The sequence below is a fragment of the Bombus impatiens genome, unplaced genomic scaffold (assembly GCF_000188095.3).
Source record: "Bombus impatiens unplaced genomic scaffold, BIMP_2.2 scf_0151, whole genome shotgun sequence".
NCBI lineage: Eukaryota > Metazoa > Arthropoda > Insecta > Hymenoptera > Apidae > Bombus > Bombus impatiens.
The window spans coordinates 1424046-1446870 of record NT_176570.1 but is presented as its reverse complement, the minus strand read 5'-3'; the positions used below and the strand labels follow the sequence as shown (position 1 = coordinate 1446870).

Sequence of the window (22825 nt, the reverse complement as noted above, 5' to 3'; positions counted from 1 at the left end):
GAAGGTTTGTACGATTCGCGTTTTCAAACCGGCTAAATATATATAGATATACAGGACAATCGTGCTTGGTACTCGTGGTATTTTCGAGGTGCGGCAAAAAACTGGGGCTGCTTTGGCAATTGCTCGTTTTCCAGAGCGTTTTAATATGCGCTACAGGGACGCGTTTTCGATCGTTTCGAATCTCGTCGACGACTACGTTAGTACACGTTTCTCTATTTATTTTCGTTGAACTTCTCGAAATTAGTGAAAAGAATGGAAAGAGATAACAGTCCCATAGCACGATGTTATATATTAAATATTGTAAGATCTACGTCCGTGCACGTTCGTTATCTTTTGGTAAAACGCTATGATCAGCGTAGAGGAAACGTACAAATTAGAATACAAAGATGCGACTGCGTGACGCTCTTGGCGAAGGCGAATTGCAGAAACAAAAATTGAACGATCCATCATACTGATAGACGATAGTTTGGCAAATAAATTAATAAAATATAATCTACGATAAATATCGAATTTTCCAATATGATTGACGCTATATTGCGTTCAGAAGAACACGTTTTCTCGTGAACATATTACGCTAGATATAGGACAAAATCTAAATTGAATTGAACGCAACATACGGAAGACTTTATCGAATTAAAACAAGTGAATCATAGTTTTCTAAAACCCAGTTTGAATTTCCAAGTTTCCAACCTGTCATTGTAATCACGTTATTTATTATATACTTAATTATAGATCAATATTCAAAGGATTAATCTCATCGAATTAAATATATCTCTAGAAAAACACCGTATTACTAGTGCACGAACGAATAAGAACGAACGAACGACGAGCCTTCGCCAAAAGCGAGTTCGACCGAAAAGAAGCTTTGGATCGTCGTAAACCGAACAACTGGGGTATTTGAAGAAAAAAAAATAAAAAAATAAAAAAAAAGGAGCTGTAGTGATGCATAATTGCTTTTTGCAGGACTCTTCGGGAGTAGATCGTCTAATTAAAACGGAACGATATATTGCTGGAATCGTTCGACTACGTGTCGTATATCTGTCATCGTGATTGTATACTATATATATTCTTTTCTTTTCTCAAAAAAATTTTTTTTTTTTTGCTTGAAAGGACAGCCAGCGACAAATGGGAAACAGATGTTGAGCGGAGTTGTGTCTGCAGGATACTCAGGGTACTGGACCTGGAAAGCAGGACCTGGAAACAAAGGATTAAGATCCTCTTCCGTCGTGGCAGACGAAGATATTGTCTTCCGGCGTCTCCGCGTTGACGGCGATCCCTTGGTTCGCGGTTGCTGCGTCGTCTTCACTGGCTATATAATCTTACTTCACTACGAGAATATCTCACCTGTATACGCTAGAGAGACCGAGGTGGCGGTCCACGACACGCGTTGCACGTCACCACGTACCTCCACATCGAGGGATCACCTCGTATCTTAACACTCGTGCAACGTATCCATCTCACATAGAAAACGCTCGTTGCTGCACCGCCACCTCTTTCATGTAACACTTTTCTGGCGTCGACGTGCCGGGAAAACGACGCACTTCCCGACCATAACCTGTCAGCTACGATACGCGATAAAAACCATAGCAACAAACCTATACCTGTGCGTGTACTGATTTTTAACACGAATATAACACAGCGTACATAGAATCTCTGTAAATAGACGGGTAGACCGTGGATCTTTATGCATTTATGGAAAATTTGAAGGAGAACGCGAAATTATCATATACATTAAATTATAAATCACTATAGAAGACGTTGAAACATTTTATGTAATTTTCGACGAGCGAGTTATCTATCTATGAAAGTTGCATTTACGTAATCATGCGTTCGCAAAAATACAAATCCGCAGAAATATCCACAACCTAGCGTTGATTAACTATGATGGCGATAGTTTGCAAGGTCGTTGTAGCCAGCTCGTCGCCGCCAGAGGCAACAGTAACAACAGTAATAAACATGATGGGAGGTGTCGCGATGACGGCAATTCGACTATTCCCTTAGTCTCACTTGATCATCTTCAAGACACCAAGGCTAAGAAAGGTAATTACAGAAGGAACGAGTGTAACACAAGAGAAAAAAAAAAAAAAGAAAAAGAAGAAAAAATAGACAGGCGAATCAAAGGGTTTCTCTTTTGTTCCTTTTTCTCTTTATGAGGTGTCGACGGGGAAGTTGGGCTTCCATTTTCTCCGTCGTCGAGGGGGATCGTGTAAAAAAAAATGTCTACACCGGCGACATGTACACATAAGTCAAGATCCGACCCAACGATCGTTTCACGTTGGATCCAGAGAAGGAAAGAAACCAGAAAGTTAAAGAGGTTCGTTGGGGGTGGGGGTGGGGGGTTGGTGGTGGTGATGTGTCGCGAGATATCGCAATACGTAGCCGGGACGAGTTCGACATGTACCGATAGGAATAATGGAAGAATTCTTAAACAATATTCTCTCTCTTGGATCGAGAGAAAGTAAACCGATCTCGTCGAGAGAACGTTGCACGATCGATCGAATGCTATGTATCTATTTGCATATTGGAATATCCTACGAGTAATACGGATTTTTCGATATTGTAGGTACAAGGAACCAAGAATTTGTTGCAATTGATTCACCCAAAAATCGTATAAACGTAAATAAAGATTGTTTTGTTTAGAAATATGTTAGCATAATGCTAGATACTTTACACGTAGAAGCTCACTGCGTAAATTATATAGGTAAAAGAAGTTTGAGATTGTTTTAAAACAAAGTAATTCTTCTTCAAACGCTCCTTGATAGATCTGTCACTGATTACATTCCTAAATTTTCTACGACAGCGATCCATTCTTCATAAAATTCCTCTTGTTCACAACAAATTCCATTGTTCTAAATGCATCTATCGGAAAAGCTGCATTACTTATGGGATTAATCAGGAACCATAAAATATAATGAACATCGATCGTCCAACGTTCTTCGTACTTTTCTTTTTTTTTTTTCGTTTTCTTTTCAAGATGGCAGGCAAGCCAGAGTGATATCTATGCTCCAGTGCCACGGTACTCACCTCATGCTGATGAGATACTGTGCTAGTGCCACAGCGTCCGGATTTCCGGTGATGGTGATCGTACGATCCGTGGCGCCACCCTCCCTCTCCTCGCAGTTGCTGATTCTGATCATGGCGCCGGAGATCTGACGGATCTCAGCGATCTTAGTACCACCCTTGCCGATGATACAGCCGATCAGCTCGTTTGGCACGGTCATCTCGTGCGTCTGATTGTTCGCCGCTGGCTGTTGCCTGTTCGTGTTGCTGGTACGTAGCTGACTACCAGCCAGTGCCGCTAATGCTGCCAAAAAACCAGCAACATTTTGTATATTTGCAACGTGCGTCATTTCTGGACTAAGGTTTAGGGTTTGAGATTTAAGGCATTCGTAGCGTAGATTGACATTCTACCATTCTTACTTCAACTTGCAATTTCTACGAAATTTTCACGATACCTGACACTCAGCGTATTATCTACAAGCGATTCGATTTTTAAATATTCATCTTCGAAGTTGATGGTTTTATCACGCGATTCCTATAGCGAGCCGCTGAGAAAGCTACTTTCTGATTAATCACGGAAGAATCATTTTTGCCAAGTTGTCAAGAAAATACTATGTTGTACAGGCTGGAAGAATCTTTCTCCCTTTTCTTTTTTCTTCTATAAGAAAAATCTAGTCCTCACCGTTGTCGAATAAAAGTAATGTGAAATACGTAATATGAGTCGTTTCAGCGTTCAAAGTGCAGTATATTATAATGTTATAAGGATGCTGTTAGTGTGCGCGCGTAGAGAGTACAGACAACCGAGAGATTTTCTTCTTAGTGACAGAATCTCAGACATGCGCGAAGAGTATGACTTTGCAGTCTCAGAGTATTTTACTTCTGAGAGATATCGTCGCGCTACAAATACCTTAAGTTCTCTAACCAAGTGCAATTGTTAAATGTAAGAACAACACTGTATAGATGGAGTAATAAATAATAAAAATAATAATAATAATATTATAATTTTTGGCTAATTCTTCTACCGAAGTTCATACGTCGTACGATCACGCGCAGTACTATAATTGTTACGACTATACATGAATCATTATGTACTTTCTATTTTAAAATCTACCACACGTGGTTATGGACCACATGTACATACATTGTCCAATTAGGCGAATAACTGTATGCAAAGTGCACGCGAAACAACAACGTTTTTAAATTTTCGAAACATAGTTATCGCGGTACATCATCATTTTAATCCACGGTATAAAGATTAACATTTTTACATATTTGTTTGAAAGCGTTGAGTTGGCTTGGAGGTCGAAGCTGGTCGTTTTACCGCGGTGAAGTAAGATGTTTGTAAAGTGGTGAGGTTTGCATAGTGACTGCCAAAAGCATGATTTCATTCTATAATATTTTCGAAACCATTGTTGTTTGTAAAATAAAAGTTTGTTGCGTAAGCCTGTAGATTCTCGTACAACACGTTCTACGTACGTAAATAATTCAAGCGATTTCTCGAGCGACTTTTTCAATTTCATACATCGCACAAGCAATTCTACGGAATTCTCAAAATTTCGAATTCTCGAAACACAATAATTCTCAGCCGTATTTCAGCCGCGTTCGTATCGATTCGTATTCGTTCAGAAGCTGAATTGATCAACCGCATAAATTAAAAGGTAGAAACAAGTGACGAGCGTGCAGACACTGTATCTTAAATGTATAAACACTGTATCTTAATAATCTTAATCTGTATCTTAATAATATACTTAAAATGTCCTATTATTAATGTTATCTGCCTGTGATAAACAAGTTGGCAGAACCAAGTAATTTGATTTTGGAAAATCGTATTTATCCTAATGAAATTAAGAAATAAGAGAGAGGGTTGAAAAGTTCGGCTTCTGAAACATTCATTTACAAATTGAAAAAGAACAAATGAAAAAGCTTGTGCGATTATTACGAATAAATAGATAGTCACGAGCGTTACAGAGTATTGTAAAAGAACAACGAGGAGTTTTTGACGTACCTGCTGGATTTAATCCACCTGTGTTGGCAGGTGTGGCAAGGCCTCCGAGGCCTAGAGCCGCGAGTCCAGCCAATGGATTGCTACCAAGCTTGCCCATCTGTAACAACGACGAACAAAATCCAACGCTCAACAAAAACATGTGCCGCCGCTCGAACGATTTTTAAAAAGTGCTTTCAGAGGGGTATTATACGAAGACATCGATAAAATATAGATCTAAAAAAAAAAAAAAAAAAAAGGAAACGATCAATCTGCCTGCTTTCCTCGCGCGTCTCACATTCGAGGATCGTCGATCAAACCAGACGAAAGAAGAAAAAAAAAAAGAAAGAAGAAATATCAAAATACAACTCTATGACCAGACAATGGGAAGGAATAAAAACAAATTTCAGAAGAAAACGATCAACGAAAAAAATAAGAAAGAAAATCAAAATGACAAGATATATCATCATCATCATCATCTTTTGAATAGATAAAACTGTTCGAATTAAATAAGAAGGAAGACAGAGGGAATAAAAGAAGAGATAGAGGAGAAAGTAAAGAATTCTCTCTAGATTAATCCATCATCGTCGATGATCTATCGATCGTTTTGGATTCTACGGTCGTGGCAACCTGCGAGTTTTTTCGCCTGTTCTCATGGTCTCTTCGATGTCGACCAGCAGGATGTCCCGACTTCCTGGGAGCCGATGCAAAAAAATGTCCTTCGTCACCTTTCTCCACACGTTTCCATACTTTTCAATACTTTCACCCTTACTCTGCGTTTGTTTCTTTTCTTTTCCTTTTATCGTCGCTTTGGAAAGCGTGACGCTCTTTCAGGAACACGCATAGTGAAACAACACTCGCATGACAACCACACGCAACAAGGAGCTAAAAACACAGTGAAAATTAATCGAAGGAACGTAATAGAAAAAACGCGCGACGCTCTAACGCCGGATCGATGTTGAGATTCAGACGATGTTTGAATCTCCCGTCTTGGTCAACTTGATAACATCAACTTGGTAATCGGGCAGACTGTTTCGAGAACTATTCGACGTGATTATGCAAAGAATAATGGACCCTCGCTCGACGAGTATACTGAATTTCGTGGCAACGAAACTACTTACTGTTGCAAATTGCTACAAACAGAAGGAATTGGTTAAAAAAAAAAAAAAAAAAGAAGAAAAAAGAAAGAAAAGAGAGACAGAGAAAGAGTTTCTGACTATCGAACGAATAATGATCGATCTATGGAGAACGATGATCGCATGACTCTCTACTTTCGTACGATTCTAAGAATGTTTTAAAACGAAACAAAAATTAAACGAACCCTCTGTAACTTTTCTACAAAATAATTCTGATATAGTAAAAAACAATACACTAGAGAGATTATTAAAGCAGCAATTCGTTCGTTACATTAAACTTAACGATCCTTTCGAGAAAGACTTTTCTCCTCGATATTAACTTCAAAAAGCATCATGGATGCAATTAATTAAACTTTATAAAAGGATTAAAAATGAAATACCTATATCAGCAACTTCTTAATTACATATCGTTACAGAAGGTTGAAGATGAAACTCAACTAAAAAATTTAACTACCGTTCACTACCGGTCATCAAATTATTACGATCGCCTGAAGAAAAAACTGCAGCAGAATTTCTCATACACCGTTAGAAGCATAAAATACTTTTTACAATCCATAAACGCAAGTCCCTTATCTCTTTGTAAGAAAGAAGTTTGTGTTTCTAAGCTTCATTCTCGATCGGTCTTCGAACGAAGGCGATAATTTCGAAACGATCATAATAATTCGGCACGTTGTTACTCATAAGCAAAGATGTCGATATTTTCTTGGACCTTCTCTATCGCTATTAATACCAGCACGCTAGTTACGAACAAGTTTCTCGACGTATGTGTATAGCAATGTACAGCTTGGTATTCTGGAGATCGCTTTGCGCTATTAGGGACCGGAAGCCGAGGAATCCAGGACGCTTTGTGATCCAGCCGGAGAATATGTCTACACACGTATGACATACTATACGTCAGAGGTTGGATCGAACTCGATTCTCGCCGCGAAGATTCTCTGCAAATTAATCGACCAAAGTCGACCGTGGTATCTAGCGAATATTAATAGTTGAGGCGGCTAACTTCTAAAGGAACGAGCTATTAAAAAGGAAAAAATAGACAGAGTAGAATGGACGGTTAGGGGAAAAGAAAATATCGCGAGACAGCATACATTTACGCATCTTTTCTAATTTTGAAAAATTCTTTTGCTTTTTTTTATCATTCATTCGTATTCGTCTTTTGAATAATATTCTCGTTGCAAGATTCTACTTATTTCAACGAAACTGAAATTGTGTAATTCGTATGACACGACTTATTTCAGTATCTAAAAATTATTGAATTTTTATTTAAAACAAAAAAAAAAAGAAGATTCAAGTTCATGTTTTTATTAGTTTTTCAAATGTTACGTAAGCAAAATCGATTTGTATCGTTTCTGATTCTACACTGATTCAATTATATTTCTTATCACTATAGAAAATAATTTAACATTCCCTGTTTTTGAGGCAATATTCGAGACGGAATGGAATTTAGTCGACCAATTTTTCTATTTCTGATCTTTGAACATTAATTACAAAGGAGACTTGGCGCAGAATTTAGCGCGCGATCGATGTGCTCGCCACGAAACTTCCACAGCATCCGACTCGACAAAGAAAGAACTCGACAAAGTTCCGTGAAGTGACACATACTTACATAAGTAATAACGAAATGCCACGGCGAATAAGTATTCAGCTATTTTTACTTGGACAAATTCTAGCTAAAATATTTCAGTCTTGTGTAAGAGATTCTTTTTCAAAATTAACAGAAAGTATTTTTCCGACCACCTCTAATTAATATTTTAAGCTTTCACCTCGTTGACCGTTTCCTACTTTAATTTCTATTATAACAATTCCAAAAGCTGAGTACATAATTCTTCCAGCGATTTCTAATTAATACCGTAAGCTTGCACAGTTCGTTGGCCGTTTCCTACTTTAATTTCTATTATAACAACTCCAAAAGCTGAGTACGTAATTCTTGCAGCGATTTCTAATTAATATCGTAAGCTTACGGTTCGTTCACCGTCTTCTATCTTAATTTCGATTATGACAGTTCCATAAAAATGTCATTTAAAAAAAAAAAAGAATATTTCTTTCAATCGATTAAAAAATCAATATATTTCGTAAATTATTTATTTACTTTCCAATGTGTCTTTCCCGATATTTTAGAAGAAGGAGTCCCGCTGATTACGAGCGCGTTGTAATTTTCAAACCGCTCGAATTCCAATTCGTCGGCGAACTCATCGACCGTTCCGCAAACCGACGAAATAGTAAAACTCCAAACACACCGTCTCGTCGGACCGTGGCGAATCAATGTAAAAGCTGCTAATTACAACGGAATCTCCCCGTTGGAGTTCAACGGATGAAACAGAAACTGCAACGGATACTTCCTACTGGAGATTGTAAAACTCGTACGTAAATGCATACCCGTGATAACGATATACACGTCGAACACAAAAGTATTAAAACGACACGAATTGAATTATCATTCATAAAAAAAAAAGAAAATAAAAGAAGAAAAGAAATTTCATATATATTATTTAATATATGTATTCTATAATGTATTTATACAAGATGTTCATTTTAACGTTTTACACGATTTTTCAGCCATTTTTTAAGCTGTAATAGAAAAAGTGTACATCTACTGTTATACACTTCATATTGTGTGTGAACTAGGGTTTCATATTTTATTTTAGTGCCCGTTACGATATTACGGAATGGAATCGCGTGATTATATTTTTAAAACTCATTGGATAATTTTTCTATCATTATGAAAGAAGAGTATACTGCTGAAAAATTGCATGAACCGTTAGAGTGAACTTCTTCTACATATAAAGTGTTACGCGTAAATTTATCACTTGGAATATCGCTGTAATATTTAGGATTTCGTAAAAATATCGTAAAAAAATTGGACACAATTTTGTGTTGCAGTTTTTCGAATGACATGTCGATTAATTACTTCAAATGACAAATTGAACGTCGATATACAGTGGATAAATTCTTCAAGATCTTATTAATATATCCTGATCTTCAGTGATATCTAATTCATCTTTAAAGTATTTTAAAAAATTTATTACTATTATTTCTAAAGTATCAAAGTACTAATTGACAAAAGAAACTTGACGCTTTCCACGATACGAAATTGTATACCTCTTGACACAACATTATGCAACCTTCGTAGAGAGATTTCTTATAAAATCCCAAACACAGTACACGTATTTCAAGCGATGAAATTGAGCGAAACACCCTGCGTTCTAAATATATAGCGAATGAATTAAAAAAAGAAAAAAAAAAGAAAAAAAAGGAAGGAGGGAGCAAAAGAGAGAGAAGTAGAAAATGCATTCTTTCTTGCTCCTTGTCGTAAACAGGACAAGATGTCTGGGGCTAAAGATCTAGGACTCTCTTCGTGTACACGTAACCGTGCCCTAAAACATGAAAACCTCAAAAGTGTGATTGGTCTTCTACCTGCAACATCATCTATGCTAATCTATGGTGCACGAGTTCGAACAAAAAAAAAAAAAGAGAGAAAGGGGGGAGGGAAAGAAATAAAAAAAAAAGAGAGGCGATAAATATACATACAGATGTAGCACAACACACTTGATCGGACATTGCGAACGTCGTTTCCTCATTTGCATCGTTCTACAAAGACGAATCATCGACGATGCAACGTCGAGTGACTCCGACTGTTTCATACATCATAAAAATAATCGTATTACACGGAACCATAACGTTCGAATGGTGTTCGCAACCGATATAAATATGTACTTCAAACGAGACAGAGATAGAGGAAGATAGACAAAATTAAAAAAAAAAATTTACATATAATAAAAAAAAAAAAAATTAAAAAAGAAAAAGGAAAGAAAAAAAAACTCGATCGAAGACATAAATATGATGTATCGTCACGACGTTGAGAAACTTCTACCCTGCTTAAGATGGTGGAAACGTGATGTCAGGGCAGCCCACCCTCGCGCGAACTTCTTGATTCGTAGCTAAACAGAGTGCTTGGAAGCCATGCTGTTCTAAGATAGGACGGCGAGTGGACAATGGACAACTGAGGACTGAGGCGAATAGAAACGAACAAAAAAAATATAAGAAGAAACAAAACCGAGAATACGTAGAAATAGAAATGATAGAAATACGGGAGAAATTTTGACAGAACAATTTATATCCTCGTGTTATAATATCGATGGTATTGATATACAAGGTGTTTCGGATAAACGAGATCGTCTAGATATCTGTTTTACTTACGATCGTATGAAAAAACTTCTCAGGATCAGGACGAAGTTAAACTGTTTCAAGGGACACGTGTAACGGCGAAGAGAATCTTTTCTCAAGTTCGTTTCTTTTAGAAGATTATTTTTTTAAATAAAACTCTTTCTATATATATATTTTTTTTACAATAGTAGGCGTTTTTTTCTTTATATAAAAATATTAAGACACTTATGCCGGGAAAAAATTAGTTTAAAAGATATTTCGATTTTAATTTCGTCGAATGTATGTAACGTATGAAAGACAAGGAAGACACACGTCAGCGAAAGAATATCACTTCTGCTTGTCATACGCCAAGTTTTACAAAATTAATATATAATTAATAATAATATACACATAGAACATAGAAAAGGATAAAAAGGTAAAATTAAAATATCTTTGAAACTGATCATTTTCAGGCACAAATACCTCGATATTTTTGCATAGAGATTAAAGAAACGCATCAACTGACGAATAAAAAAAAATATATAGGGTATATGTAGAATATAATTCTCATTTTGAGATACACCGATAATCTCGATATCTAGCGAAAGAACGATGAAAGAAAATTCTTTCCACCGTTACGCGAACACCTTGAAATAGTTTAGCTCTGCCCCGAGAAGTTTTCTCATACAATTGTAAATAAGGCAGATATTTAGATGAACTCGTTTAGCTGAGACAGCCTGTATATCGTACAATAACATTAATATTATCGTGGACAAGTTGACGTTCTGCTCCGCCATGGCGTTGTCCCGATTTCTCTTCTCGAGTTTAGTTAGAAATCGAGACAACGTTGGAGGAGACAAGGTCTCGACAGTCTTTGTGCTTCGACCGTGCGCTTCGAATAAAAGGGAATTCTTTTACAGGCGAAAACAAAGAGACGTACGAACGTATGAAGATATACGAAGAGGGATGAGAAAGAAGGAAGTCTCTTGCGAAGCCGTGAAAAAGCGGAAGCGTGTATATACGTACTTCGGAGATCGGTTTCGCGATCGGTTCGTCGCTATCGTATTTTTCGCTGGCACTCGAACCAAGTGAAGTCGCTTGGCGTCTATTTACCTTTGTATCGAAGCGTCTATTGAACGCGTTTCTTCGTAGCTTACGCACGGCCAATTCTCGTTCGTAGGTTTGTCGAGAGTAATGTAAAAAGATTGCCAAAGTCTGACAGATTCTTGGTGGTGAATTGATCGCGGTGCATCGGCGAAACAAAAGAAAACACGAGTTTTATTATTTCAGAAGCGATCGGTAAGCAAAGGAGTTAGATTTCTTAACTCTGCTATGCAGCCAACTTCTTTCCATCCAATTGTACTTTTATCTCGTTAGAAATTCAAATGCCATCTTTTTAAACGGACTATGTTCTTCCTTTTTAAATAACGAGATCTTCATCTTTTTGAAATTTTTCAAATCTGGATTAAGACACATTTGGAAGGTTGTTTACGTGTTGGAAAATTAAGCAATTCAGAACCTGATCTAAATAGTTGTCGTCATTTACGAGTTTTATAATTCGACTGATACTGACGCTTCGAACTATGATATTTGCTGAAATTTTTTAACGAAGATGAGGCACAATTGAGTGGAGAAGTTTGAGTACCGTAGCAGGGCTAATTCGCTGGCAGCTTCCGTCATTGTCGCGTGAACGTGAGATACAAAAGCAAGTTGGCTGAAATTCGACCGTGGCGAAACACAATTAGGATCGCGAAGTGGAAAGCAACTGTATGTACATAAAATGTTCCACGTAATTGGAACAAATCATACTCTTTGCGTGATTGCAATTAGGAAATTACTTATTGGGTGAAATGTTAGAATAAATATCAGAGAAACGTGATAAATGATTTAACGAGGATCATATCATTTTGTAAGTATAATGCAATGCATGTACATTATGAGATTGTACAAAAATATTTAAAAAATGAAACCGTTTAATTCTCTTTTTTTTTATTCTCTACAAAGAAGACACTAGAAGAAATTTGATCGAAAAATAATCAATTTGTAAGATATTTCGTATAAATATTGTTATTAAAGTTGCGATATTTCGTGGTAGATATTTTTCAATCACTGCACCCGTGTTATATTATACAGAATGACAAATTTGATTTACGTCAAACAAAATACACGCGTCTATTAAAAAAAGCACTGTGCATCTACATAATGCACACACACTGTGTTACATTCATGAAACAACGTATTTATAAAAATATGGTCCTGGAAAGGTAGATCTCTCTTAATTATTCATCTCTTTTTCATAATATCGTTCTCTAATTACGACCAGAGAAGATTGTATGATTTTGTCCTAGTTACGCGAACCAACCTGTACACACGTTTTTGGTCATCTGGAATATTTTCCATCCCGAGGATGAGTTAATCCCTTGGTGCTTACGATGATTACATTTCAAGGAAAATATATCATTTCAGATGAAAATTCTCCTACAGAAACCAAAATCTTACCGATAATCTTGCCAATAATACAGCACGTAGTAACAGGGAAGAATCCTAAAAAAAAATTGGCAAGAACCATAATTCCACTTATGCTCCTTTCTAAACCCTGCAACTTTCGTCTAACTAATTATGTTTCGATTATGAATCGAAAAATTCTATTCGTATTACTAAACAGATATCTTGGAAAAATGTAAATAATATCCGGCGAATTCTAAATTCCCGTAAGATAAAACTGTTTCGGTGACTGTTACGGTTCCACTGTTCTCAATCGATTTGCTATCATCAAGGGATTAATTTGCCTCGAGAAGCGTCTGCAATCCACTAAGACCCGATACATTCTTCCGCGTGGCGAGACACGTTTTAAGAAGTGGGATTTACCAGGATCGAGAAGGCGGATCAGAAACAGAGGATTTCTGATCAGACTCTACCGAGAAGAACGGAACGTAAACAAGAGAAATCAGAGACAGTGTACGTAGGACGAGAAGCCAAGAATTAAATCATGTTCTGTAAGCCGAGAGACAGTAGATAAAATACTTAAGACAGGGAAATAAAACTAAAGGAACAAAAGTAGAAATTTAGAGAAGAAAGAAAAGAGAAAAGAATAAGATAGATATGATTCTCCATAACAGGCAGAGAAACTTATATGAAAACTTAGACAGAGTCAGAAGTGGCGGTGGGATTGTGAAGAGAGAGAGAGAGAGAGAGAAAGAGAAATAGAAAGAGAGAAAGAGAGAGAGAGAGAGAGATAAAGCGCAATGTAGTAAATAATATACCTATGTAAATCTACCTTTTCTCGTGCCACGCATGCATACTGGTCTTTGTTTTGTTGTACAACTCGCTCATTGTTCACGTCGTGGTTGTCCAATACCAACCCGCCCCCAATTAGATCAGCTATAGCGTGTCTCCCGTAGAGTGACATACTTCGCAAGGAAAAGAAACGGAAGTAGAGATACAGAGAACACAAGTTAAGAAACAAGACAAACAAATAGCGAAGGAAACCAAATAGAAAATTGTACCGACAGAACAGTATACGTATAGAAGAAAATATATATAAAGTGGAAGAAAAAGACAAACGAAACGTAGAAAGAATTGACGATAGAGTGAAATAACGTAACAGAGAAGAAAGAAGGAACTCGACCGGTCCGCGGAATAACGCTAATGAAAAAGGCAATGAGCCGTGTGTGCAGTGAGATTCTGGTCGGCCACCTTTTTCTCTCGTTTACATTTTTTTTTTTTTATCTTCGTGCGGATTTTCCGATCTGTATGTTTTATGCGTCGTTTTTTCTTAATGGTTCTTATTGGTAGCTGTTCTTTCTTTCGAGTTTTTCGCCGTTCTTTTTTCTCGCATCTCGAAACCGAAAATCGTGGAAGTCGGGCTCCGTGTGAGTCGTCGGGTCGTCGAAAAGCGCAGAGAAACAGAAGGCAGGACGGATGCTGAGACACGACGATACACGCCATCTTGACTACGAGGAGATTCGTTATCAATTATCATCGATTTCGGTCTGCGACGATCGCCAAATATTTCTGCGATTGTCTACGATGCACTGGAATTATTGCACAGGGGGAACGATAGAAATACGATTTCCGCAGCTTTCACAGTAACGGAAATTCGATGATCAGAGCTTTTACAGAGATGGCAGAAATTTCTAGAAATTCGTTGGTCAGAGCTTTCGTAATCGGAGGAGCAATAAATATTCCATGCTCGGTGCTTTCACAATAGTAAGAATAATACTTTGTTAGAGCATTCAAGATCCACGATCTACGAGTTTTCTTTTAGATTTACATATTTTCGCTCATTTGCGATAACAGAAACAATAGAAATACTAGAAATTCGATGTTCAGAGCTTTCGCAATCGTATAAACGATAAATATTCGGTGCTTTCGCAGCAGCAAAGATAGGACAAACTTCTAGAGACTTCGTCCTACACAATCTACGAGTTTTCTTCCAAATTTTCATATTTATACTCTTTTCGAATAACACGAATAAAAATTAGAAATAATAAGAATCCTAGAAATTCGATGATCAGAGTTTCCACGATACGTACAAAAGATTGTAAAAGGAACAAATTGGACGCTCGGTGTTTCCATCACAATGTCTTTACAAAAATTCAATATTTACACTCTACGATTTTACAAACGAACAAACAAGAGAAATTCGGAAAATTTACGATCGTCTGAGTTTCTTCTCGCGGAATAAAGAATAACGCGTGCTCGTTTATCAATGTGTTATGTGTGTGAAAGAGACAGACAGACAGACAGACAGGAGAGGGAGAAAGAGAAATCTTTCACCCCTCCAGCGAATTTCTATCTCTCTGTGCGTCATTTTGTCTTCTTTCTTTCTGCGCTGCAGTCAGCCGGACGCGAATTAAAAATTCTGACGCAAACCGAACTCGGCGAGTTTGTACTGTCGGAAGGCGGAACCGAAACGCACCCTTTTAATAATTCAATCTGTCAACAGGGGGATTGCGAGAGCGTTGCGTCAATGTGTTTGCACCGCGTCCACGCACAAAAACAGTTACTAATTAGCAAACGTCGCTGTTAAAGCCGGTAATTATGTTTGCCGGGCCGTCGTTCGCGCCGACCCTGACAGATAGAAAATTCAGAATCAATTGCTTCGGCAAACGTGACTACCGTGTGTTCCTCTGCACGCTGCGTTTTCTGTCTGCCTGTCGACCAGGCCGTCATTAAAAGGAAAACGCGTTTGTACACCGACGCGTTAAAGCTCTGCCCTTCGTTTTTCCGTTTGCTCTTTCCAATGTTTCCACATCGAAACGTTCACACCTTTCCTCGATCATCGATCGATCGTTCTGATCGAATAAGTTTTAGTAATTCGTTTAAAGATTCTTTTTAGAATTATGGTCCCACCATGTATCGTCGTATTATTGAATTCGATGGTGTCTTAGGTTGGTTGTTGATCGATATTGCTAAAAAAAAATTTATCTTTTGAGGTATTGGTCAGGTTTCTACGTTATTCGGTATATCGTTGGTAATTGCAACAGACAAAAATATTTCCAGTTTTGTCTTTACCTTGAATTGCATTTCACAGTCGATTTACTGTGGATATTTGACTAATTTGAGAAACTTACTATTACATCGTGGTAAATCAGTATGTACTGTAAAATCAGTATTTTAAATGCACGCATTGGACACGCTGACAAAAGAGCAAAAATATTTGCTCTTTCTCTGGATATATCGAACGAACGATGCAGATTTCCCTAGTGCTGGATAACGAATAGGTAGAAAAATTGATAAACGATAATAATTATTGCGATACTTTCTTTCCACACGCATCGATCGAACGTTGCAGATTTCTGTAAGAAGACTGAGATTTTTCTGGTGGATTAGACTTATTGGTAGTTAATCTGCGATAAGTACAGAACGTTAAATTAAATTTCATAATGTATATGTACACTTTTTATGTATACATCAATATAGAGGGTGGTTGGTAACTGATGGTACAAGCGGAAAGGGGATGATTCTACGCGAAAAAAGAAGTCGAAAATATAGAATAAAAATTTTTCGTTTGAGGCGTTGTTTTCGAGAAAATCGACTTTGAATTTTCGCTCGGTACGCGCGCTGTCTCGTTGTCTCGATGGAAAAATTAAAAAAAAGAAGAAAAAGAAGCCTCAAACGAAAAATTTTTATTCTATATTTTCGACTTCTTTTTTCGCGTAGAATCATCCCCTTTCCGCTTGTACCATCAGTTACCAACCACCCTCTATATTGATGTATACATAAAAAGTGTACATATACATTATGAAATTTAATTTAACGTTCTGTACTTATCGCAGATTAACTACCAATAAGTCTAATCCACCAGAAAAATCTCAGTCTTCTTACAGAAATCTGCAACGTTCGATCGATGCGTGTGGAAAGAAAGTATCGCAATAATTATTATCGTTTATCAATTTTTCTACCTATTCGTTATCCAGCACTAGGGAAATCTGCATCGTTCGTTCGATATATCCAGAGAAAGAGCAAATATTTTTGCTTTGCTGCTGGGAATCTTGATTGTCGCAATTTTCCAGTGCATCGACTCGTCTTTTTGCCATGTTCAATGCTGTCAACCCTCGTCAAGATGGCATTTCATGGCGCCTGCCGATCGACCGGACGTACGGGTCGACTTCGACCTCGCTAATCAGCATGAAACTCATCGATCGCCATTCTTAAGATGTCTCGTGTACGCGCCTGTCCGCGTTTGACCGGATCCAACGACAGGCCATGACGAAGAATCCATCGTGCGACCCTCGAGTAAGCGTTCATGCTAAAGCAGGCTCGATCAATCGGAGAGAGAACCCCCGGTGAAACGCGCGTGATTCTCCAACGTGTTGCAAACGAGCCCTTCATAGCGCGACAAAGTAATCGCGCTTTTTCAAATTCTCCAAATTTTGTCTGGAACCAAAACGCTCCATCGATCTTACGTAATTTCTTCTACGAATTTTCTCTACTTGTTATACCGTGGAGCTAATCGATTCGACGGATGAGCGGCTCAAATCACACGCGCCTTTCGTCCAGAGGTTGTCTGCACATGGGGCGGACCCACGATGATCGTACTCGAACCAGAGATAAAACATAGCTCGATCGTGACACGCCGATTATTATCATATCGTAAACACATGGAAATCATAGGAAATGAAATATAGAAAACGAAACCATACCATCGAATATGCTATGGAAATAACAGAAAGAAACTATTGTTCGTCCTCTTTTTTATTTTCTGTATTTCTTTTTCTTTCGTACTTGGGACTTTTTTGGCGGAGTTTGCACTCGTGTTGACCGAACGTTGTCGAATACGATTCTCGTGAAGAATATTCACGGTCATATGTGTCGACGGGACGCGCGATAAACGAGATTCATTTGCACCACCGTGTCTTTTTTATTTCTCTCGTTGAAAAATTTCTTTTATCATTTTTGCTTTGATCGAGCTCGATTCGCGTACGCGAGCAAGCGTACTACGATGCACTTCTTCGTAACGAAGGATCAAGCTTTTAACGTTTATCGAACGGCGTATAGCCCATGTGGAGTTGGAAGCTTTGAAACTGCTCGAACGGTTGTAGTAGAGTCGTTAAACTTGAAGCTCGATAAACTGGTTTCGATCAACCACTTGACGCCCCGTGTCGACGATTTGCATAATACCGTGGTGGTAATGGCGATCTTGCAACGACACAAAGGGAAAACAGTTCGACTGTGAAGATTACCACATCGATCGTCAGTTTGAGACCACACCTTGTCTCGTGGGCAAAATTTATGACAGCTGAGGACAGGTTGTCGTTTTATTTGCTAAAGATTGAAACGCGGATTTATTCTTATCGTTATCGATTCGCGTCTCATGGAAGCTAACGGTGTTTCAGGTATGCCGTTCGTGTTCAAATAGAAATAGATACTGGCGATATTAAATCATTTAATAGCGTCGATTGTCTCTATTCTAAAATATTTTATACGGATATCACTTTTTTAAATCAATCATCAAACGACCAACAAAATATCTTCTTTTTTCTTTTAAATTAGATGGTGTAATTTTCCGCTGGATTTGGGAAACGTCTATTGAAAAAGTTGTCCAACGTTTCAATTTGCAGGTAGTTTTCATTTCTCATTTTTTGAAATCAGTAAGTTTTAAACAGTCACAGTAACAAAATATGAAGAGCGGCAAAATTCGTGGCGTGACTTTTATGACAAATTTCTTCAGAATTGTAAACTGACGATACCAAAAGAGGACTAGATTCTGTTTTAAAATTTAAATTACTATCCTTGCGGATAAATATTCATTAAACTATTGAAATATCGTAGTTCAAGCCATTTCTTAAACCAGTCGCGGTACACGTGTCTCTTAAGAAATCAATCGATTTCCTTTGAAGATATTCTATCAAAAGAGATTCAGTTTCAAGAAAGTCTTCACGTAGCAGGAAATTTCGATGATTAAACACGGTCGACACGACTCATTTCCGACAACCTGTCGCATAGTACAACTGATAATGTGGTAACGCCACTGACATTACCACAAGTGTGAAATCTCAAAGGCGACCGATTATTATCAAAAGGAATTTACGCGACTCGATATTTCTCTATTCGACTGCACACAAAACTACAGTCAATCCAATGATACGAAAACAATAATTGTTCATTTTGTGTAAAAAAAATCGTTATTCGACTGCGTACACACAAAACGACGAGAAATAGATCCAACGTTAGTTGTAATTTCGTACATCTTCCTCTGTCCGACTCCACCGAGAAGATTAATGAGAATTCGATTAAAAAATTGATCGAATGTTAATTGTAGGTCTGCAAATTCCTCTTCGATGTTTCTCTTTCGACTCCACAGAAAAGAATAATCAATTCAATAAATAAAAATGAAAAAGAGAGAGAGAGAGAGATTCGATATCGTTCTTAGACTTTAAAAAAAGTTTCTCGCCTAATGCACGGCTATGATCGACAATAATCGTGATTATCGCGCGCACCGTACAATCGTGTATCATCTCGTGTCGGCATGCAACGAGAAAATAAATTCTCTGTGCACCGTAAAGGACGGCAAGCAGTTTCACAGAAGGCGACATCAACCCACTATCAATCGCAAGCACAAGAAAAAAAAAGGAGGAGGAGAGAGAGAGAGACAGAGAGATAGAGAGAGAGATATAGAGAGAAAGAGAGTGTGAGAGAGACACACACCGAGACCACGGCTGGGACATAGAGTACGTAAAGAAGCGTCTTGGTGAATATTGTCAGAGAGACGGAACAGAGACAAATGAACGAACGAACGAACGAAGAACAAGAAAAAATCCAGAAACGGCCGATACACGTAACAGACACGTGCGGATCACATAAAAAGCAAAGCACATAACCGACGCGCCACTTCGACGAGTTAACGATCTCTTAATTATCAATAAATTAGACGTCTGTAAGAAAATCTTGCATTTTACATAGAGGAGTAAAGTAGATGGTCTTTGAGAAATGAAAAGATTTGATAAAGAAGACAGTTGGAGATCGATCGATCGGTGGATATTTAAGAGACGATTCCTCGTGAAGCCACGCGATTGGGAGAAACACAATGGGGTAAAGTGGAGCTTCGAGTTCCTCTTATTTCTTCTATTCCAAGAGAGTAGAAGGAGAAGAAAGAATAGAAGAAGATATTTCTAAAAGAGGTGGTATTTTTAAATGAAATATTTCCTCGACATTTTCTGAAGTTTCTGATCTCTCTCTGTAGAAGGTTTCTGGACGAAAAAACGATACACGCGTACAACGTGTTCTTCAATTGTTAATCACGTATTCGTAATTCCTTAGTTGAAACATAGAACACAGTGGATTTTAGTTGTACAACGTATGGAATGTTGCAAGCAAACAGATGATGATTCTGGTATTAAAAAAGCGTGGAAAATGTTGAATAAAATTTTTCGTTGGGAGCTTCGCTTTTTTTTTTATAGATAAAAACGAGCTTGAAAATTCATGAGTAGACGTACGTGCGCTCAAACTATCTCTTGATCGATAGTATGCAATATGCTTGCCGGTGAAATAATGTCGAGTTCTATTTCAAACCTCATTTTTTTTTTTTTTTTTTTCAAAAACGAGGCTTGAAACGAAAAAAATTGTACTCTTCATTTTTGATTTGTTTTTGTTTCCAGAATAATATTTTTCCCGGTTCTGTATATATATATATATACAGAATGTGATATATATATATATATATATCACATGAACTTTGCGAGTATAGTCACAAAATCCATTGAAACAGTTTGTAAAATGGAGACGACAAAACGACGGCGTAAATGTATATCACATTAAAACAAAGACGAAGAATATGAAATGCAGTACTTTCGTGGCATCGATCCAACCGCACATCGGACCACCCTCGATCGATCCCATTTTCGAAAAAAAAAAAAAAAAAAAAAAAAAAAGAGAGAAGAAAATGGACTAGTCTATTGCAAAAGTCCATTACTTGAAATCGATCCACTTCCTTGCTAAAATTAGTGAGCGAAGCAATTGATTCGATACACATAATCGAGCCATAAATAACCACAACAGTTTGAATACACATATATTCGAGCTACCTAATATTAATTTATATTCTGTATCTTACAACGTTATTAATTATAAACGTTATTAATGGATTACGCCACCTAGAATACAGAGTACAAATTAAAATAAAGTATCCTGACCTTAAACAACTTGATCCAAACTATCGTGGCTTAATTTAACGAATTAAAAATTGACTATCATAATTACATCGTCTTTTCTCTTTTCATTCTTAAATATCAATTTTCATTTTATAAATATGCCATCACTTCATCGTCCTTTTACTTATCATTCGTTGTTTTATTTTTACTCCTTATTTACTTGTTATTTATTATGTTATTTCTTTCTTTCCGTCCAGAAGCGTGATATATACATAGAAAGAGAAAGAGAGAGAGAAAGAGAGAGAAAAGCGTGCACTTGCGGAAAGTTTGTATGTTGCTTTCGTGAACGAATCACTCGAAGCTACACGAAGGAACGTCGAGCAGAAAGCCAAGGTGTGTTCAAGGTGCCGATGCATGTACGTGTGGACCGGGCTTTGGAGTTTGTAAAGGGCTTTTCCAGGATGGGGACCAGGTGGCCTATACAACGGTGGAGCATTCCGGTACACGTGGGCAAACATTCTACGCGACGCTACGGCATTTGGTGAAAATTGGATATCGAATGCTTCGACGAGTTGAATGAACTGCGTCCTACCCAGATCTCTCGTTCCCGAAACATCGAAAACTATGAATCCTAGCTAACGCGTGTTTTTACCTAAAACTGTTCATTACATTTTGCTGTTGTTCAATTCTCGCTGAGAATTCAATTTCAATGGCTCAAGAATATAGTCTCGGCTCACTGCGAATACGTTTTTAGTTTGAAATGTTGCAAAGTTTAAATACTCGTTAGGAGAATGGAAGTTTTGTAACAAAGATACAGACGTTTTGATAAGCTATCAAAAATCGAATATGCTATTTGAAGATAAAATTCGAAATTATATTGACTTCAAGTTGGTGTCTAATAAAATATGAAAATTTATCGATATTATCAAGAAAATTAATTGCTACCATTCTGAATATTACCATAGAGTGAATATTCAACGTTAAAATGGAAGATCTCTTTGTTGGCTTGTATTAAATGAAAAATACCAAAGAGAAGGAACTATTCATTATGAAAGCGTCAGTATTACAAAAATGAGAATTTTCTTTTCAACTTATCGTTCCCTAGAGTAGATTCTAATTTTGCATACATAACTTGCCCTATATCTGTATATTACTTGAAACAAACGTGTTACTTGATCATTCTTCTTTCCATTAATCCATACTGGAGACTTTGCAATTAATTATGTCGTAACATACATATATGTATTCAAATTTGCAAAAGAATTTATAACAATGTAAAAAAGATTCAAAAAGGAAAGAAGGAAGAAGTAGTACCTTTCCTAGCCAAAATCCGCTTCTCAAGCCTCGTCACCCTATTCTCCTCATTCACTATCTCCTTCACGACCCTATTCACCCTTCTCATCCTCCCAAAAAAACACGTCAGCTCTCGTCTTACATCCAACTCTCTCACCATTTCCACCAATTACCGTGATCGTCCGGAGCCATGTATTAAACCCGAATCAATTCAGGACGAAGAAGTAGATAGAAACAGAGATAGAGAAACAGTGCATCTTGGCCAGGAATTGTTCAAATTGCATCCTCGGAAAGACGCAAAATAGTAATTAAATGTATAAGGGACAACTGGGTGTATAGGTGAACAAGGGTTAACAATATATAAATATATTTATATGTATGTATATATATATTTATATATACGTATAATTCATATACATATACATATATACATATATATAAATAACAGAGGTCCGCTCGCGTTGCTCCGTACAACGTGTACGTTGGTGTATACGTGTGTACGTGTATTAAAACGTCAAGATAGATTCGAGATACGGTGTGTGTACCGGTTTTCTGATCGAAAGGGTCTGGTGGTAGTATCTCTTGGGGTAGTTTTTTTTTTTGTTGGTAATCAGGATCTCGGGGGTGGATCACGAAAAACAAAAGACTTACGGCGTCTGCCACGAGGTGTGCGGGCG

General features: G+C 37.4%; 1 protein-coding gene across 6 annotated transcripts in view; it reads right to left on the bottom strand.

Annotated features, from left to right (window-relative positions):
* The window catches only part of LOC100743853 (poly(rC)-binding protein 2), a 171795-nt gene that overhangs the window by 13292 nt on the left and 135678 nt on the right, over window positions 1–22825 (bottom strand). For 4 of the 6 annotated variants that reach the window (XM_033319348.1, XM_024365824.2, XM_024365823.2 and 1 more), the window contains 3 exons: window positions 22800–22825; window positions 5006–5102; window positions 3025–3304 (listed from right to left, as the gene is read on the bottom strand). The exon at window positions 22800–22825 is cut by the window's right edge and continues 388 nt beyond it. In XM_033319348.1, the coding sequence (XP_033175239.1) occupies window positions 3025–3304; window positions 5006–5102; window positions 22800–22825 (403 nt within the window). The remainder of the gene's footprint in view (window positions 1–3024; window positions 3305–5005; window positions 5103–22799) is intronic. The other 2 variants (XM_033319349.1, XM_033319347.1) reach the window with 1 other exon arrangement.